This window comes from Triturus cristatus, chromosome 3_1, assembly GCF_964204655.1.
Source record: "Triturus cristatus chromosome 3_1, aTriCri1.1, whole genome shotgun sequence".
NCBI classification, from domain to species: domain Eukaryota; kingdom Metazoa; phylum Chordata; class Amphibia; order Caudata; family Salamandridae; genus Triturus; species Triturus cristatus.
Genome location: NC_140583.1, coordinates 652,831,320 through 652,850,865, shown reverse-complemented (window position 1 = coordinate 652,850,865; position 19,546 = coordinate 652,831,320). Strand labels below are relative to the sequence as shown.

The 19,546-nt window shown below is 42.9% G+C and overlaps 1 protein-coding gene across 1 annotated transcript in view; it reads right to left on the bottom strand.

Moving 5' to 3' along the window:
• Positions 1-19,546, bottom strand: part of SPG11 (SPG11 vesicle trafficking associated, spatacsin) — a 623,940-nt gene that overhangs the window by 148,765 nt on the left and 455,629 nt on the right. Inside the window, exons 34-36 of the mRNA XM_085644681.1 lie at positions 7,329-7,466; positions 6,301-6,434; positions 1,425-1,532 (exon numbers count right to left, since the gene is read on the bottom strand). Coding sequence (XP_085500807.1) covers positions 1,425-1,532; positions 6,301-6,434; positions 7,329-7,466 — 380 coding nt within the window. The remainder of the gene's footprint in view (positions 1-1,424; positions 1,533-6,300; positions 6,435-7,328; positions 7,467-19,546) is intronic.

The window sequence follows — 19,546 nt, the reverse complement described above, 5'->3', positions numbered from 1 at the left end:
TCCTTCACCAAAGGATCTGTGCTCAGCTACTGCAGGAGAACAAATCAACTGAGATGTTCTCTTTAGTCTGCAGTATGGGGCTATGTCGATAAAAGGGACAACAGTTTTGGTTCTAGTTGGACAGAGGTCACAGCTTCACCTATGGTGAATACTTTCTAAGGAGAGCTAGTGTTATGACCACTCTGGCAGCTACCATTGTTCCGATATGCGACTATGTAGTTTCCAAATAATTAGGTTCGGCTTAGCCTGAACAATACTGCTGACAGAGTTAAATCCCAGCTGCTACTAGTGCAAATTTAAATGGGATGAGTTTGAAATTCACTGGCACAATAGGCAGTGCTAGCATAGCTCGCTGATCACTCGGAACGAAAGTCAAGGGAACTGGACTGCACCAGCAAAATTATGTCAGTAGCAAATATCTGAATAGAAATGTTATGCTTAAATAGTTTTTACTGGACTACGGAAAGGAGAATACCATTGACATCAAACAATTACATCTGCTAAGATATTGACAGAACCTCACAACCACATGATGAAAGAGCAACCCAAATATACTCTGCCCTTAACAGCACAAGTGCAGAGACTAGGGATATGATCCCCTGACCCCGTGATGTCAGAGGAATGCATTTAGGACAACGGAAATGTCAAATGATGTAGGAGCCATGGGGATGTGCCTGATATGTATATTGGTGTTTTGTCACTGTTCCTTCTTCTACCCCCCAAGCTGGGCCAGCGGGCCTCGATAATGATGTTGGCTGGCGGGTACGCAAAGGTTGGACTGGTGGTCTTTGAGAACACCGTGGGCATATTTTGCTTGATTTTGAAGGTGTGTGTACTTGTCTCTCCATTTGTAACCATTCCTTTTACCATGATGGCCTCAGATGGAGTACTGGCTTTGACTGATAAGGAGAGACTGGGGTGGCATCCAATAAACTAGTGTTGTTTGGAACATCAGAGTAGGACATTAGCTGATGAATCTAGACAAGGATACTCCCCGTTGTGGGGTTGATGTTAACCACAGCAGAAAGAGGCCCATGTCTGAATGAGGATGACTGTATTCAAATCTAATTCCTAATCTATCATTTAAGAGAGAGGCAAAGGAATCTATTAACACAATGCTCAACTCATCTGTCTCACCACGTGTTTATCATTCTAGAAATGTCAAGGATTAAAGGGACTCAGAGAATTAATTGCTTTGATAAATAAATGGACTGTGGAGTATGGACAGGGAAGGGGGAAGACAGCACTATCATGAGGAAGAATAGACCCTAGGGTACCGAGGGTTGATGAGGCTCCAAGGTGCAGGAGGGGTAGATTATACCTCAGATAAGAGTATATGAATATAATACAGGCAAATAAGGTGAATAGAACACTGACTTGTAATGTTGAAAATTGATCCCTGGGCCTACTCAGAAGACACCTACCGTATCCAACTTTTTCCTCATCAGCACCTCAAAATGATGCTTCCGATGAAGCAAATCAAAGATGTATGTCATGTCACTATAGCGTCCAATACCAGTGAGAAGCCGTACCTGGGAATTGGAAACAAAAAGTAGTTGAGTTCAGGGTGGGCATGCAAAGCAGACAGCATTGATACAGTGCACACCATATATCCCAAAAGTGTCACCCACTGATACACTGCACAACCCCAAACCCAACTGGATCTAGCAAAGACATACTGCTCACAAAAATACCCCCTTGTACTTGAATGCTGCACACCGACCATCAGAAGAATTATTAACTTACTATACTGGACAATTTTCTCCTTTACTGTCCATGCAATGATAGCCAGCACAACCTCTGCATCAAGAAAACCCTGCACTGCTATCACTATATCTGTGTGGACTTGAACTGGTATGAGTTCCGGCATAGGCACTCTGCAAAACCTCAAGACCACAGGCACCATGCAACATACACCTAAAGGAGTGTATGCACTAGCATATTGGACAATGTTTACTCTAATGGTCAGCACTAACACAATGCACAATACCGACCACAAGTGGACCATTAACTGACACACACCTCAAGAGGTCACAGCATGGCTTACTCCTGGGATAGTTCTTCTACAGATGTACTTTTCAAACTCCAGTCTCAGAGCTCCTGCACTAACATACAGCAAATCCTTCACACCATGAGGTCTCCAGGTACGTACACTCACAGGGGTCTTTGAATTAGCACACTGCACATCTTGCACACTAAGAGGTGACCGCAGAGACATACCACACACCCTCTATGCCAAGGAAACCCTGTTGTGCCACCAACAGAAATGGCCTTTGCAAGGCCTGCACTATTAGACATTTCTGTTCAAGTACACTGCAAAACCTCCACACCAGTGGGTCACTGTACAGACAAGTAGAGTGCCTACACTAGCACACTGTACAACTGTCACATTAAGAGGTGTCTGGGCTGACAGACAGTAAGTATTAAAAGTACTCAGTTTGTTCACACAGGCATCTCTAGCTCACAAAAGACACCTACCACCTATGGCATATCCGAGGGTTCCTTACTGTCGCCAGTCATCTTCAGCCTTTATGTGGCACTTATTGGTGATGTACTCACAGATTACAGCATCAAAATTCATCATTACGCCAATGATAGACAACTATACTTAAAAATCTCCTCAACTTCAGACATTCAAAGCCAAGTCTCCAACACTGATTGGCCATTATCCACACCCTGATGGCCAGCCACTAGCTGAAGCTCAACCCAGCCAAGACAGAATTGCTGTTTATTTGCCAAAAACAACAAACAACAGTACAAACGTAGCTCAATGACATGAACCATGACTGCTTCGAATACCAACTTTTATTCCTATCATTGCTTAATTTGTAAAAGAGTACCAGTGCCCAAAGCTCTTCTCAGAAGCCTGAGGCCAGTGACATTGAACAAATGCAAAGCCTGGTAGTCTTGAATCCACCTTATGCTTCTTTAATCCACCATGAGACACACCCTGCCCCTTTACCTCACTCTTGCGGTTTCCTGCTTCCTCCCTTTCTGACAGTTTTTCCATCTTTCTCTTCCTTCTTTTCTGTATGTGAATTGTTCTCTTGCTTGCCTTCAGTAAATGTCTGATTGGGAAAAACAAGTGCCGTCCTCAAAAAATGAGTGCCGGTGGGCTCTTCCGACAACCACCTTCTCAAATAAGGAACTGCCTGTGGAGTGCACCGGGATTCCATACAGTCTCTTGTCATTTTCATGTGGAGCCACTTGGTGCTTTACACACAGCTTACAGCATCAGAATTCACCAATATGCAGATGATACACAACTCTACTTAAAAAACTCCTCTGCTTCAGACATGCAATGCCTCAAACACTGCCGGCACATCATCCAGATCTGGAAGTCCAGCAGCTGCATGAAGCTCATCCCAACCAAGATAGAATTCCTGTTATTTGGCAAGAAAAACTAACAAGAAACAGTACCTTAGCTCAATGACCTGAACCTTAAAGGCTCTGAACCCAAACTTTCATCTAATGGAAAGTCACTTGGATTCTCCATGTACACCAAACTCACTCTCAAGGAACAAGCTGCCAAAAAAAGGACAGCTCTCCCTTCTAAGGGAGGTCAAACTGCTTCATGCAGAAAGTGACTTCAGGACTGATGTTCAAGCCCTCTTACTCACTCCACACTGTCACCCCTTATGGGAATCCAGCATGCCACAGCCCATCTTTTCCCATGCTTGAAGAAATATGATTACATCACCCCCATCCTGATGGAAATCCATTGGCTTCTCATTCCGGCCTACTACATCTTCAAAACCAGCAGCATCATTTACAAAGCTATCACAAACTGCACCGCCACATTTCCTGCAGACAAACTTACCATCTCTTGTGGTTCTCGACAAACCAGCAGCCAGGACACCATCAGAATGCACACTAAGTGCCCGATTTAGATCTTGGCAGATGGGTTACTCTGACACAAAGGTGACGGATAGCCCGTCTGTCAAAATATGAATCCTATGGGATTTATATTTCAGCTGATGGGGTATCTGTCACCGTTGGGATATAGTAACCCGTCCGCCAAGATCTAAATCAGGCCCGAAGTGTAAAAGAGAAAAAAAACAGCAGTTCTATTCCATCTAGGCACCGAAGCTGTGGAACAACATCCTCATTTCCATCAGGACCACCCTAACACTGCTCCAATTTAGGAAACAGTTAAAGACTCACCACAATATAGACACCTCATTAACTTCCCACACTCTCCTATCACTTGTTAACTTTATGCTTCTCTTTGACCATGCACAGAGCTCAGCTGCCTTTTGGCTAGGTGCACCTTAGCCTACATACAATAATAAATCAATATGAACTGATTGGTGTCGTATTAATCCAACCTACTCAACTGAATTGAACATCATCATAACACAATGCTAAAATGTAAATATAGGTAGAAGCACTCTGTACGGATCAACAAAAGACATGAATAATTTATTTTTGTTGACAATGTTTTTCAATATCAAATTTGAGACAATGGTGGTTTATATATGTACACAGGGTCAGAGCATTCACACTCCCTGATGTCTGCCAGGAACACGATATATTAATAGTCCATAGGTATAGGTGGCATCAGTCAATCAAAACTCCACTTAACATAGATGAGGTGTCCATCAGAGTGCTTGTGTTCGTAGTGAAGTAGGAACAATGAAAGAATTGGAGGCCAATAGGATACATTCATCGTTACCGTATCAAAGGTCAAAAGTATAAGTGAGATCATCTTCAGGACCGTGTGACATATTGCTAAATGGCCGACCTTTTGAATCCTAATATGGAGGAAATATATTAAAAAAAGACTAAGAAACAAAACACAAAAGGTATAACAAACAGGGGTAAATAACACAAGGCACGCTATGACCCAGTCACCAACAACCAATATAAATAGATGAATCTATCACCAACTCACAGCAAAAAGAAAAACCTAGACACCAGTTGTGACAGGGACTCAATCTAATAAGGTTGCACAGCCTCCACCCCAGGAGGACCATAAACTGACACACTGCAAAGCCTTCACCCAATGGGCTCCTCCACGCGTGCAGCAAAAAGAGCATCTATACCAGTACACTGCACTTCTTTTACACTAGAAAGTTCCCCCACTGACACAGAAGACAACTATCATGCCATACCAACCCTGCATGCCATACAAACCCAGCAGAACACCTGCAACAAAGTGTGTCTGCATGGCCTATACCTAAAGGGGTCCATGTACATCCACCTGCACAACTCCTACATTAAGAAATCCATGTACTGATATACTGCAAAACCTCAACCCCACACTTCACCTAACATATACACCTAAATTGGTCCATAACAAACAGAGCACTTTGATCCGGCATAATTTCCATACTTTTACAACCAAAATCTAATTTACATCCTTAAAACACACTAAAGCTCTAAAGGAGAGTTGAGAGAAAGCTTTGGGAACTTTACAATTGATAGTGGTCCCTTCTCGCATCTATATTGATGAAAATCACCTAATATTAAGAAAGAAAGTGAAAGTGGACTGTTCTTAATATAGGATCCACCACTTTAGTACTTGTTGAGATTAAGGCTAGTGGAACGATAAAAGAAATTAAATAGCAAGTATTATTCTGTTGTCCATTTATGCAAAGAAAGAAATTTCCCTTCCATATGATTTATGGCTTAAGTAAGTGTAAAGTGGGAGGGCGCCCCTCTGAGAATTGAGAAATGCGATCAGTGAAGTCGGGGCCTCAAAATGAACAACACCCCTTTGAGATGTGACATCACAGACCAAAATAACTCTTTTGTGGCTAGTTGTTTACACTGTTAATACAAAAGATTTTCTAAAGCGCTGAGACTCCGCAAATCGGAACCATCTCAGACATTATCTCCCATGAAAGTTATACATTGCTTTGGCAACGGAAAGCGCCCTCATCTCATAACCTACAGTCACACTCAGTCCCTCTCACTGCAGATACAGCTCACCATCAGTCAAACCACTATTGTAAGTAAAGGCTTATCCCAGGCAAGGAGACCTGTGCATCTCAAGTGCCTGTACAGCTCATATGTATCACTGGAATTCACTTTAAAATAAAATAAAGTGAATTCCAGTGATACATATGAGCTGTGCAGGCACTTGAGATGCACAGGTCTCCTTGCCTGGGATAAGCGTTTACTCACAATAGTGGTCACCTGATGTTAATGATGTCGCTGAGCGACATTTAATCTCGCTTTGCCCAAAAATAGGCCCTTTATCAATGTACACCCAAGAGGGCAAAATTATTGGGACAATACAACAACATAATATACACCAAATCCACAGAGATCGTGTCAGTGTATCTGTGTACATACCATAAGAGTGTACTCATCAGCTGGAGCCAGGTGGCACTCAGTGAGGTGCTGAGCTGCCTGCAGCACTCGCATTATACCCTCAAGGTGGCATGTTAGTGTGAAGCACTCATGGGCAGCAATCAGGAGTTCAACAGCTGCAGAGAAGAAGGGGGAGAGAAGTACCTGTTGCAATTACCTTTAATAAACACTGGCAAGACGAAAGGGTGTGGAGAATCACGCTTTAAAGATCTATCTTACTTTGGAGGGAAAGAGAGAGAAAGAGAGAGAGAAAGCGCGCGCGAGAGATAGAGAGAGGGAGAGCTTCCTTGAGCTTCACATGGTTTTTAAGCGTAGTAGGTGCATTTGGCGCATCTTAGAGCATTCAGAAACAAAATAAACCCACCACAAGCATTAGGTGTCACAACAGAGAAGAACTTTCATGAGCTGGAGATAGCTTGGGGTAGCAGGAGATGGCTCACTGAAGCAGTACCAGGAAGCAGGGAGGACAATCACAAACGGAAACTGCTCTGCTTAGGGGCAAGTGGAATCTTTCAGAAGTTGGCACTGCTTGGAGAAGCAGGGAGCATTTTGCAGGGCTGAATATAGGAGCAGCCCTTCAGAGAAGGGTCACAACTTATGGCCACATGCAAAGTTAATGGTAGGGCCTGTTTCCAAAACTGGCAGGAATATTGCAGGGGCATGAGCTAGTTTTGAGAGCATAAGGCAATTCCATGAACATTAGGCACTTTCTGTAAGAAAGGATTGCAGGTTTAAGCAACCATGTTTTAGGAGCAGGTGGAAAGAGGGCTGCGTTTAGCAGTATGATTGCCTTCTGGTAGTAGCGGAAGCTTCCAGTGAATAGAGATCACTTTGAGGATCAGGCAGCAACTAGACATATGTAGCTTCTAGGAGCAGTGGAAGTGTCTACGCACGGGGGCTGCTCCTGGCTGAAGGGAATGCAGCTTAAAGGAGCAGGGACAGTTTGCAGCTTAAGCACAGCACTACATGCACAGCAAATGTTACAGAAGACCCACACCCTTGTTACTCACTGCAGTCCAACTCTCCATGTGGCACAGACCCTAGCTTTTCCAAAAGCTCCATGCCCACCAGAGTGGGATCCTGACATAGCTTTGCCAATTGCAGGAATGCCTCTCTTGAGCTGGGAGGAGAGCACACTTGCTTCTGCCCTAAAAAAACAAGCATAGAAAAATTAACTTTAGTGCTCTTAGACACATACTCCTAACACAAACTTGTGAGACCCCTGCACCACTTTTTTGTGAATCCAGAGGCTGTGTCCATGGAAGTCAAAAAAGTAACTTTTGTGCTTCAGCAGAGAACAGTCACCAGACTAAAAACAGATGCATATAGCTCAGAATACAGGACAAAAGAATCTAAGGGAAAGCAAAGTTTTCCTATATGTAACTCTACATATATGTACCATGCCAGTATATACATGTATCGTCAAGGTATATAGACGTGGAGCTAAGAATAGTGAATCTATAATTACCTATTTGCACTTACTTTATCGATATTTTGGTCTCAATATTTTGGACATGATATCCAGTTCATACAATATTTTTGTTAACAATATTCCGTCAGTGATCCACCAGTTTTGGCGTCAGTGCCTTTCTGAGTGCCAAGAGTTCATAGAGATAATTTCTTTACTGTAGGGATGAGGACTGTGGATCCTTGTGTGATCAGACAAACCGCAAGATTGGACTATGTTATTAGAAGAGAATATATTATTGGGATATAGGAGCTGTTCTATAAATTTTGATTTCTTGTGGATTGGGTGAGGTGGTGTACCTTTCTATCTTTATAGCCAACACCTCCGTCCTTCAAGATAGCATGCACAATGTTTTCTATACAGCGCCTCACATTTCAAGCTCTCCTACTGTTGCATATTCTGGGACTCTGGTCCAGTCTACAGGGTTTGGCTTCCCCACCCATGAGTGCCTGGACTGAGTTAAGCACACCATCGCATAAGTGGGTGAGGTCAGAGTATTGTAGCTCTACAAAACCCCACCGAGCATACCTGCTGATGTGGTGTCTGTGCTTTCTTGGTTACAAACGGTCAAATAAATGGGTCAGCAACGCAGTGGTAATTCAAACCCAATTTCGTTCTTTAGAATAGCACACTAAAGCACTACACTAACAAAACACTATATACATTTAAAAGGTTTAATTCAACAATCTCGAACTGGTGCTTAGTATATGAATAATTAACCACTGTTAGGATTGGTGTGGTAGCGCGACCTCACTGTGTAATACACTTACCAACCCCTTAAGATTAACCCGGGGTAGCTGTGGCTCTGAGCAGCCAGGCTTTGTAGGAAGCTGGCTCTGTGTACTATACCAAAGTAAGGTATAGTGTGCACAGAGTCCAGTAGAACCCCAAAAGTAGGCAGAGGTAAAAGTAGATAATACCTTACACTCTATTTGTGGTAGTGTGGGCGAGCAGTAAGGGTTTATCAGAGGGTAGTGTTAAGCATTTATTGCACACACTCAGGCAAGAAATGATGTCACACACTCAAAGACTGAACTCAGTCCAACTTGTTTGTATAACAATTTTAATTAGTTATATTTTATTTCCTAGAACCAAGCCAGGCCTGGTACAGGTAAGTAAATAACACTTTGCAAGAATTATGCAGTTTAAATACAGTTTAAATGCAGTTGAATGCAATTGGATCGGTAACAGGCAAGTCATTTGTTTGTAAAGCAGTTTGGATTACTGTTCAGTTACTTTTCAGGTTACTTTTAAAGTTACTTTTCAGATGAATTTTTAAGTTACTTTCATTACTCAGTGTGATATTTCTTAGAGGAAAGGTAAGTAAAATCAGTTACTCCACACTTAGAACAATGTTCACAAGATGTGGTAAATAATTTAATTACCGGGACTTAATTTGATAAGAAACATAATAAAAATAGCTCAGTAAAATAAGAGGCAAAATCCGTGATATTAGAGGTTCGGAATGGGCTTTATTCCAATGGACGATTCGAATCGTTGACTCCAGGTTCCATCACCACGGAGGTTCAGGAAGTGAAGTACATACTTTATTGATAAGTAATCACTTTTATACAATAGGCATTACAGTGAAGCAAATGCAGGAGGCGTAACAATTGATAGTAGAGATAAAACATACATGCGTAGCAAAAGTGGGCGTAACTGGGTGTAACTAAAGGACGTCATCAGGTCTGATGTCATAATAGGGTGGTTCCATGAAAGAATTTCGCAATGTCAGCAGAAATACTTGATAGAAATGCGCGCGTAGCAGCATGACGTATGATTGACGTGCAACTAGTGGGTGAAGGGGATTTGACATTTAGCTCTACATGTGGCGACAGATGTCTGGAGGGTCGAGTCAACCTAATCCCAAATCATATCTAACATCCTATGTTTAAAGAACTATGGTATCACAAAAGAGAGGTCTCTTAGAGTAGAATCTTATTCTATACTGACTATACTGACTGTTAGTGCGTGTACAAGCGTCTAAGTGTCTACACTAGATGCGAGGGCAGAAGTCTTCCATAATAATAGGGCTATGAATTACTTGCATAAAGACAGAGAAGCCGGGCGTCTGCTCGGTAGCTGGAAGAATGTTTACTTAAACTACTAGACAGGAATGCATTGGGCAGGGAGCGGAGCAGATAATTTCGAAGGTGAAATACAGTTTTTGGCAGGCAACAGGCTGATGTCAGGCACCGTGAGCCGCGCAGGGAATGAGACAAAGTTCATGGTCACAGATGTAGGCTCAGACTGGAGCTTTCAGAGGCAGAAGGCAAGAAAAGCTGAAAGACAGAATCAGGGCCTACTTGCCTGGACTGTAAAATGGCATAAGTGCACCATATAAAGCCGGTGGCCTTTCATACTTAGGAATGGAATATCCGACCTATTCATGGCGGATCTGAAAGAGGACATGTTGACGGTGGACGCACATGTGTTTGCGTCTTCATAACTGGAACTGGAGGGAACATACATGTACTTGTGATTCATACATGAAACCGTTGGGGTCCAAGATAGGGGACATAACTGATCATAAAAATCCATATTTCCACATTCCCTCCTTGTCCCCTACTTGCCCGTCAAGAGATATCAATCTTCATCAATCCATTGATCTGTTCATATAGCATCATTTGTTCTTCTTTTTTCTTCTGGGACGAACGAAATCTTGGTGGTGGAATACACGATGTGGCACACAGACCACAGATCGCTGGTCCACATTGTAGACATAGACAGCAACTGAATAGTATGAGAAAGCCAATACCTAGGAAGGATAGGACCTTCCATCCAAAGGTAGATCATACACTCCAAAACCAACCGGACCAAGTCCAGGTGCCTGGATTCTGGTGTATCTGGCTTACAATCTTATGAAGGCGAGTTATGGCTTTATATACAGATGGCGAATTTTCTGGTATGAAAATGCAGCAACTTGATCCGATGACCCTACAAGCTCCGCCCCTATCGGCCAGGATGACGTCAAGGACAAGACGATTTTGAAGCACAACAATCCGCATAGCAGACTGCTCTTCTGTTAAATTGCCTAAGGCGGAAATAGTTTCGTTCACTACTGCTTCAAGGGTTCTAGTTAATCTACGTATCAGCTTACTATTAGTAACGGTACCTATATAGGGAAAGAGACCTTTATTGAAATCTGTGTATTTTTCCCATGCTGTTTCAGTGTAATCGACTATTGGGAGATCTCTCCTTTCTCTATTGTGTACTAAATGAGTATTTCTGTGATAATCGGGAGGAGCTAGGAAAACAGGTGGCAAAAGGAATCCAATGTAGCAGGTACCATCCCAATCTAGAGGCAGACGTATATATGCCGTCTGACCACATATAAAGTAGGAATGGCGGGAAGCTCTAAATGTAGACTTGCCTTGATCACTAAATTCTATTATAGTGGCGCATCTACTATGGCCCATATGTATGGAACCATTCTTTCTTACACATAATTCACCTTTTACTGGAAATACTGACATGGCGGGCAAAATTGGAGTAGCTTCGGATTCGACATTTAGGATCATAAGATTAAGCGTAAAATTACCTAATCCATACACTTCGTTTTGAAGATCAGTTCCTGTTCTTTTGGGAAGTCCCTCCTTGTTAGGGTAGCAGACTTTAAGTAAAACTAAGTTCAAATTTCCCCATACCCAGTTGTCTTGATAAACTGCAGAATTCGAATCTAGGGAATTTATTAAACTAAACCATGCTCCACAGGAGCCGTTGTGTGTGAACGGGTATGGAAAGAGAGGTAAAATTCCTTTATAATTCTGATAGGGAGGGAGTCGGCCACATATCCAACAATTTGTAGCATTGCTAACCTGATGAGAATGATGTAACATACTAATAAACGTGTTATTGCGCAGCGCAAATCTATAAGACAACTCATGCGGAGGTAATTCACTAAAAGAATGTTCAGCAGTAACATTATAAACATGTCTAGAAATAGGATAATATATGTGCAACAATATACTTGCAGTAATTATTAAAAGACTTGAGAAAAACAAAATTAATAACGTCACTGTGCAATGACTACGCAGTGATTTACAGTACACATGTCGTTTCAGGTTTATCCTTCTGTTTCGTTCTCTATATAGGTCTAAGGGATACATGTCAGAGACAAATTCGACCGATTCACCTTGGAGAGGACTTAAACAATCAAATTGCCTGACTGGTTAGACCTAAGTTTTAGTTTGTACTGTTCGTGGTTACTCAGTTCAACCAAAGGAAGTTTTGAGTCAATCGAGGAAGACACGCAAGGTGTGTCGTTTACGTCTGACGACAGTCCGTGAAATTTCTTGATATGACTTGAATGTATCCAGCCTTTTCGACCTTCGATCTTTACGGCTGTCCTCGTCGTTAGCAATACGAGCTGAGGCGACCTCCACCTAGGATCCAGCTGAGACTTCCGATCAAAGTTCCTCACTAAGACCAAATCTCCTGGAATTACGTCATGGGGTTTCACCTCAGTGTTGTCGGGAAAAGCTGCAGCTACCTGTGAACGACAAGATTGTAGTGCAGACATCAAGGAAGCCAAGTAATCTGTCAGCATATTACAGTCAATATCATTTATTTTGCGTGGTATAGGCGTCCCCCACATATTTGGTGGTCTACCGAAGATCACCTCATAAGGGGATAGCCCTGTTCGAGAGTGTGCTACCATTCTCATGTAAAAGAGTGCAACGGGTAAAGCTACTACCCAGTCGACACCTTTCTCTCTACAAATTTTGGACAATCTAATTTTCAGGGTCTGATTATGTCTTTCCACGAGACCTGCTGCCTCGGGGTGTCGGACACAGTGAAACTTCCACTGATAACCTAACAAAAGTGAAACGTGTTTCATTAGTTCGGATGAAAACGGCTGGCCGTTATCTGAGTAGACAACACGTGGTAAACCGTACCGTGGGAAGAATTCTCGAACTAACTGTTTGGCAGTAGTCGGGGCAGTGTAATCTGAAACTGGGTATGCCTCTGTCCAACGGGAAAGAGCACAGACAACTACGAGAACATATTTGAATCCTCGACATCGTTCCATCTGGATATAATCCATCTGGAGGACTTCAAAAGGGTGATCAGGAGGCTGAAATCCACCCTGTTCTACGGGAATGCTTTTTCCTGGGTTAAACTGACAACAGATCATACAGGTACGAACTTTTTGTTTAGCTGCTGCTCGTAAATGTTTGTTGAACCAAATGTGTTGGATGCTGTCTAGCATAGCTTTTTCTCCTAGATGTGCTGGACTATGTACAGTGTTAATAACGACTTGGACCATTGAATCAGGAAGGAACCACACAGATTTTTCCTTCGTCATCCATCCTTGATCCGTTTGGATCCCTCCTAATTCAGTCCATTTCTTTATTTTGTCTGGAGTAGCATGTGTCTGTATGTCAATTACGTCAAGAGCGGGATCCTTAACCATCATGCAATGTGTTGGTGTCGGGACTATTGTCTTTGTCATGTCGGATGTTTGAGTTTGAGCAGTCTGTTTAGCTGTTCTGTCAGCTAGATCATTGCCTTGAGAAATGATATCAGTAACTTTCGTATGAGCTTTACATTTCATAATTGATATTGCAGTGGGTAGATGTATTGCATCTAATAAGGCATGAATGAGGGGTCCGTGCTGAATGTGGGCACCGTGAGAAGTTAAATAACCTCTCTCTCGCCACAGCACGCCGAAGTCATGTACAACTCCGAATGCATAACGTGAATCAGTGTATATGTTGACTTTTTTATTTGTGGCTTGAATACAGGCTTGTGTCAGAGCGATGAGCTCTGCTGCTTGAGCGGACAGGGTATTTATACAATTTGTTTCAATGATTTCAGTGTCTGTTGTGACTGCATAAGCGGCCACTAACTCTCCTGTACCTGTTCTCATACATGAACCATCTACATACAACGTCAGATCTGGGTCTGACAATGGGACGTCTGTCAAATCTTGTCTGGGTTTCGTCGTGATAGTGATAACTTCAATACAATCATGTGCAAGTGGGTCTGTTCCATTTACAGGTAACAGTGTGGCAGGATTCAATGTACTACAACGTCTGATTTCTATATGTGGCTGAAACAATGTTAATTCGTAACCAGTGAGTCGTGCTATAGTCAAATGTTGTGTTTGTGTGCGGTTCAAGAGAACCTCTACTGCATGTGGTACTTGAACTGTCAATGGATGTCCTAATACTATGGCATCGCTTTGTCTGATTGCTAAAGCTGTTGCTGCCACTGATTTTAGGCATGCAGGCAAAGCCTGAGCTACGGGATCTAATGTACTAGAAAAATAAGCACATGGTTTGTGTGATCCTGCTTGTTCCTGTGTGAGTACTGACAAGGCAGTACCTTCGCGTTCTGTAACAAAGAGTGTAAACTGTTTATTGTAACATGGTGTTGCTAAAACAGGTGCTTGGCATAAGGATTTCTTTAGGCTTTCAAAAGCTTGTGCATGTTCCTGAGTCCAAGGGAGAACAGTCGATGTGGCTGCCTCCTGTGTTGTCAATTGAATGAGTGGTTTTGCTAGAAATGCATACTGAGGGATCCACTGCCTACAATATGAAGTGAGGCCTATGAAAGCCCGCACCTCCTTTTGTGTCTTGGGTATTGGCATATTTGCAATTAGCTGGATGCGATCTGGTGTAAGCTGCCTTCCCTCCTTGGACAGCGAGTGTCCAAGATAAACAACTCGCTGGACACAGAATTGCAGCTTAGAAGGGGACACCTTGTGCCCCTTTTCGGCCAAAAATTGTAATACCGTCAGTGATGCTTTCTCACATTCAGGTTCGCTTCTAGCGGTGATCAGCAGATCATCGACATATTGAAGCAGGGCAGTGTTGACTGGCATGTGGATACTGTCGAGTTCTCGTTTCAGCGCTTGGCTATAGATGCTGGGGCTTTCTGTAAATCCTTGAGGTGCGCGTGTGAATTTAAAGCTACGTCCATTTAAACTAAATCCGAACAAGTATTGGCTTTCCGGATCTATTGGGACGCTGAAAAAGGCATTCTTGAGATCAATTACAGTAAAGAATGTTGCTCCGGAATCAATAGCTGTCAGTAATGACGAGATATCTGGGACCACAGGGAATTGTGGCACAATGCATTTGTTCAATTCGCGCAGATCAATAACCAATCGATACACTGGCGGGGCCTTTGGATCTGTTCGTTTAAGAATCGGAATTATCGGGGAATTACATACATTGGAGTCTGTTTCCACAACCACTCCTTGGGCAATGAGCTCGTCAATGATTTGTAGTAAAGCCACTACAGCATCTAGTGGTAACTTGTATTGTCGCATTCGTGGTAGTACCACTCCTGCCTTTAGTGTAACTCGATATGGTGTAATATTCATGCAACCAACATCAGTAGGGCCTTGTGCCCATAAATGTGTAGGTAAAGTCTGCAGTCGGGGATCCATGTCTCGAGACACATAGTGACCTTTGAAATCACGTAAAAACAATCTTACTCCTTCCGGAGAACAACATATTATAGCTCCTAGAGCTTTCAGTGTTTTTATACCTAACAAGTTTTCTGGACATGATTTAGTAAGCAATAAATCTGTAGTTCGGGTCAAAGGTCCTATCGTAAGTGGAAGAGGCTGTGATACTTCATTAACAATAGGTTTTCCTGAAAAACCAAGGGAAATATTCTGTGAGCCTGAGAGGGGTGCCCCTGGAACTTCACTACGTTTTATAGTTGTTCGACTTGCCCCTGTATCAAGTAAAAATTTTCTATCCTGGCCTAATAGTTCACTATGTACATAAGGTCCTTCTTGGTCTACAGGGACCTCGATAAGGGGTAAGTCAACTTCCCTCTCTAGGCTGGTTCATGCGTATCGTTGATAATCAGGATAGTCATACTGTGCGGTCTGGTACAGCTGTCGTGTCGTGGTTTGTGTGGCAGCAACAGGCAGCGCTGGTGCAGCTGGCACAAACTGTATAGACTGTTGTGGAGCTGGCATGGACTGTGCATGCTGCGGGGCTCCTTGTTCATTCTGATCCTGTCTAGGTGGCCGTGGTCTTTCTTGTGTTTTACCTGTGGCGATATTACGCTTCAGGACTGGGCAATCGTGTATGTAATGACCTGGTTGTTTGCAATAGTTGCATGTCCCTTTTACAGGTCCTGCTGAATCACCGGACTGGGTCGTACCCTTTTTATGACCTTCAGCTGGAACTGTCTGGGAGACTAGCATTTTCATTTTTGTGTCTTTCATGCGTCTCTGTTCATGTTCTTGTTCCTCTCTAATTCTATTGTAATGGTACTGTAACATTTGTAACATTTGTGATGGGGTGTTACCTTGCCAGGTACTCTCGAATTTTAATACTCTATTCTTCACTTGGGGCAAGGAATTTTCAACTAATTTTGTCACAAACAGATGTGGGTATGATTCGCTACTTGCTTTTATGCCACTATTTATACCAAAACATTTTTCGAATCGGGCATAGAAATCACTAGTGTCTTCATCTTGCTTTTGTTTACAGGCTGAGATTGCACCCCAGTCTTCCTTTTTCGTAGTTAATAAACGTGGCAGTACCTGTACTAGTAAACCTGGTAGTGCTTTAGTTTTATCCCCAAGCCCCGCACCTGGACCTCGGGCCTTTTCTTCATTTTCTAATGCTGTCCAGTCTATCTTTTGGTCTCCCACCTCCCACTCTTTTTCCTTAAGTTTTTCATAAATGCCAGCAGGCATTAATACCTTTAATATTGTCATAATGTCGGGATAGGTATACTCTCCCATGAGTAACATGTCTTTAATTTCTCGGTGAAAACCCGCTGGGTCTTTGTCATGACTGGGTACCACTTTCTTCATTTCTAACAATTCTATTTTCGATATGGGCGTATATACAAATACACGTTTAAACTGATTGTCCTCGCCCTTTATTGGGTGTACTTCTCGTAAGGGATTCTGTCTGTCCATGTAATACGTCGTTCTTTCCTTGATGGGCAGTGAGACATGTTCTGGGCATACAAAAAGAATGTACTGCTTTCTTGATTCTAGTATATCTCTAATTAACTTAGTACCTGAACCTCTCCATCTATTCGTGAGTAATTCAGTCAATATATCAGGTAAAGGACCAGGATCTGAATGTTGGCTTTTATATAGTATAAGAAGTTGTTGAATCATATAAATCCCAGCTAAACGCTGTTCATCTGGGGTGAGGTTCAAAAATGTGTGTGCTACTGTATCATCACCATATTTTCCGGGACTGTCAACCCAATGAACGGCTGACCTGGCTAATTCTTGTTCATCCATAGAATCGAGTAAATGATAACCCCTTCGTTCTCGGAGTAATTTGTCAGCGGCTTGGAACGAATGCTCGGGGGACCTTATATTTATTATAGGTGTTTGGAAATTCCTGTTATTATCCGGACATATCGGACGTATCGGGTCAGTGAAACATCTAGTACTATTACAAGATCTTCCTCTACCTACATAGGCTATGGTTTCTGACTGTCCTGTGGGCAGTCCTGATCCTTCCTCCTCCTCGTTTTGTTCGAACTGGTCCACCGCTAATCTCTCTTCGTGTAGGCGTTCTATTTCTTTACGGATCTTTCGGCACATGGCTATTATACATTTTTGCCTATCATGTCTCCCTTCTGATATATTCTGGCTCCATCTGGTAAGAGTTTCCATTGTTTCCGGTTCTACCCCCGGTCGGTCTTGATTTCTGATCACACAATTTATGAGGAAACGTAACAGTTCCCCCTGTATCTCCACTTTCTGGTATTCCATAGCTCTGTTAATACATTCAGAATCTCGCCCTGTTTGGACAAAATGGTATATATTATCTAGATGCACAGTCATTCCTGGTAGCTTCCCTAAATACACCACAGCTCGTCTGATACGTAATGATGCCAGGATCATTTCGTCCTCTTTGCCGGGCACAGGGTCATATCTACAATCTACAAGAAGTTCCTTAAGCGTGCGGGAATTTATGAGTTTGGGCGTACGTGGATGCGCTGATTCTTGAAAAGTAAGTTTATTTATTCTGGGTGGCGTAGAAAAAATGTTGGTAGTACCTCCGGTAGCCCCGTCTGGGGTATCGGGCGTGAAAGGATTCGTTGAACGTGATACAGCAACTATAGGTGTGGACACAGCTGTAGAAGCAGCTGTAGGAACAGATGTGGAAACAGATGTGCTTGCCGGAACTTGTGTCAGGATTTGTTGCTGTAGGGATACAGATACAGGATCTTGGCGTTGAACCTCCCCGGCAGACGGTCTATGTGGGGCGGAGTTAGCATACTCGGGAGCTGCGTCATCTAAATATGAGGAAAGAAAAACATCTTCTGCTGTTCTAGGATGCCCCTTAGGATGCATTTTTATTGGGAACAATGGGGGTGGCAAGTCTTTTGGTATCTCCGGAGTAGCCTTAGGTAATCCCTCGGCCAGAAGGGGATACATACCATTCATAAGGGCATTTCTTTGTCTGTCTACTTGTTCTGATTTCACTCGTGTACCTTCTTCAATTAATAGATTTTCTCGGACTTTATTTGAATTCTCTTTATTTTTCTCTTCCTGTCTGAGTGCTTTTTCTGTACGTCTATGAGATTCTTTACGCCATAACTCAACGGCGTCTTTCTGTGACTGTCTGGCTTTCCTTTTCCATAACTCTTCCTCTACTTTCATGATGCACTCTGCATCCCAGGTCCCAGCTGCGGGCCACCTCTGACTTTCTGGTAATTCCTTGGTGTAGTCTACCCATAAATCAAGAAATAATATAGCGTCTAAGCCGTGTTTATGATACATGAAGTACCCTGGAGTGTCCCTAGGAGGAATAGGAACAGCTTCTTCGAGTACCCCTTTTCTAGTTGTGATCTGTCTTAATTTCGAAAAGAGCGGCATATTGAGAACTGATCTGATACTTAATCTTGAACAAACTTAATACAATAAACACAATAATGAACAGTCATTCACACCACAATATGCAGGACGTATTAACACATTTAACATTTAACGTTCAAATGAGCAACAATGATGATGACGATCTAAGGAAACTTAATCACTAAACATAATCCTCAGCATTTAACTGAATTATTCTGAATCTATATACTTGATATACTAGATATACTGCTAAACAGTACAGATACACTGCTAAAACAGTGCAGACCGGATTTGTGTACCCAAACCCGTCTGGACCGGCACAACCTATGTGCACGTCAGAACGCCTCCCCAGTAATGGTACTCACCGGGTAGCTCAGAACGGAAGGCCTCGGAACGGAACTGAACTGAACTGGACTGGACTCGACTCGAAAACTTCGGAAACTTCGGAACATCGGAAACCTCGGAACTTGGTGGGCCTCTGTGTACCTCGGATCTTGCTCTCTCAGCTAGGCTCTGGTCGGGATACTTCGCACTTCTCACCGCCTCGTCTGGGTGTTGATCGCAGCCTCAGTCGCCCCCGCTTGACCGGAGGGAGATACAGGAAATCCTGCTGGTACGCGTTGTTGTCCGTCCAGCTGTGGCAGGAGACCGGGCCTGCAACGCACCTCCGGCGCGTGAGATGAGAAAGTGTCCCTGTTCGGGCGCCATTCATGTGGTAAATAATTTAATTACCGGGACTTAATTTGATACAGAAACATAATAAAAATAGCTCAGTAAAATAAGAGGCAAAATCCGTGATATTAGAGGTTCGGAATGGGCTTTATTCCAATGGACGATTCGAATCGTTGACTCCAGGTTCCATCACCACGGAGGTTCAGGAAGTGAAGTACATACTTTATTGATAAGTAATCACTTTTATACAATAGGCATTACAGTGAAGCAAATGCAGGAGGCGT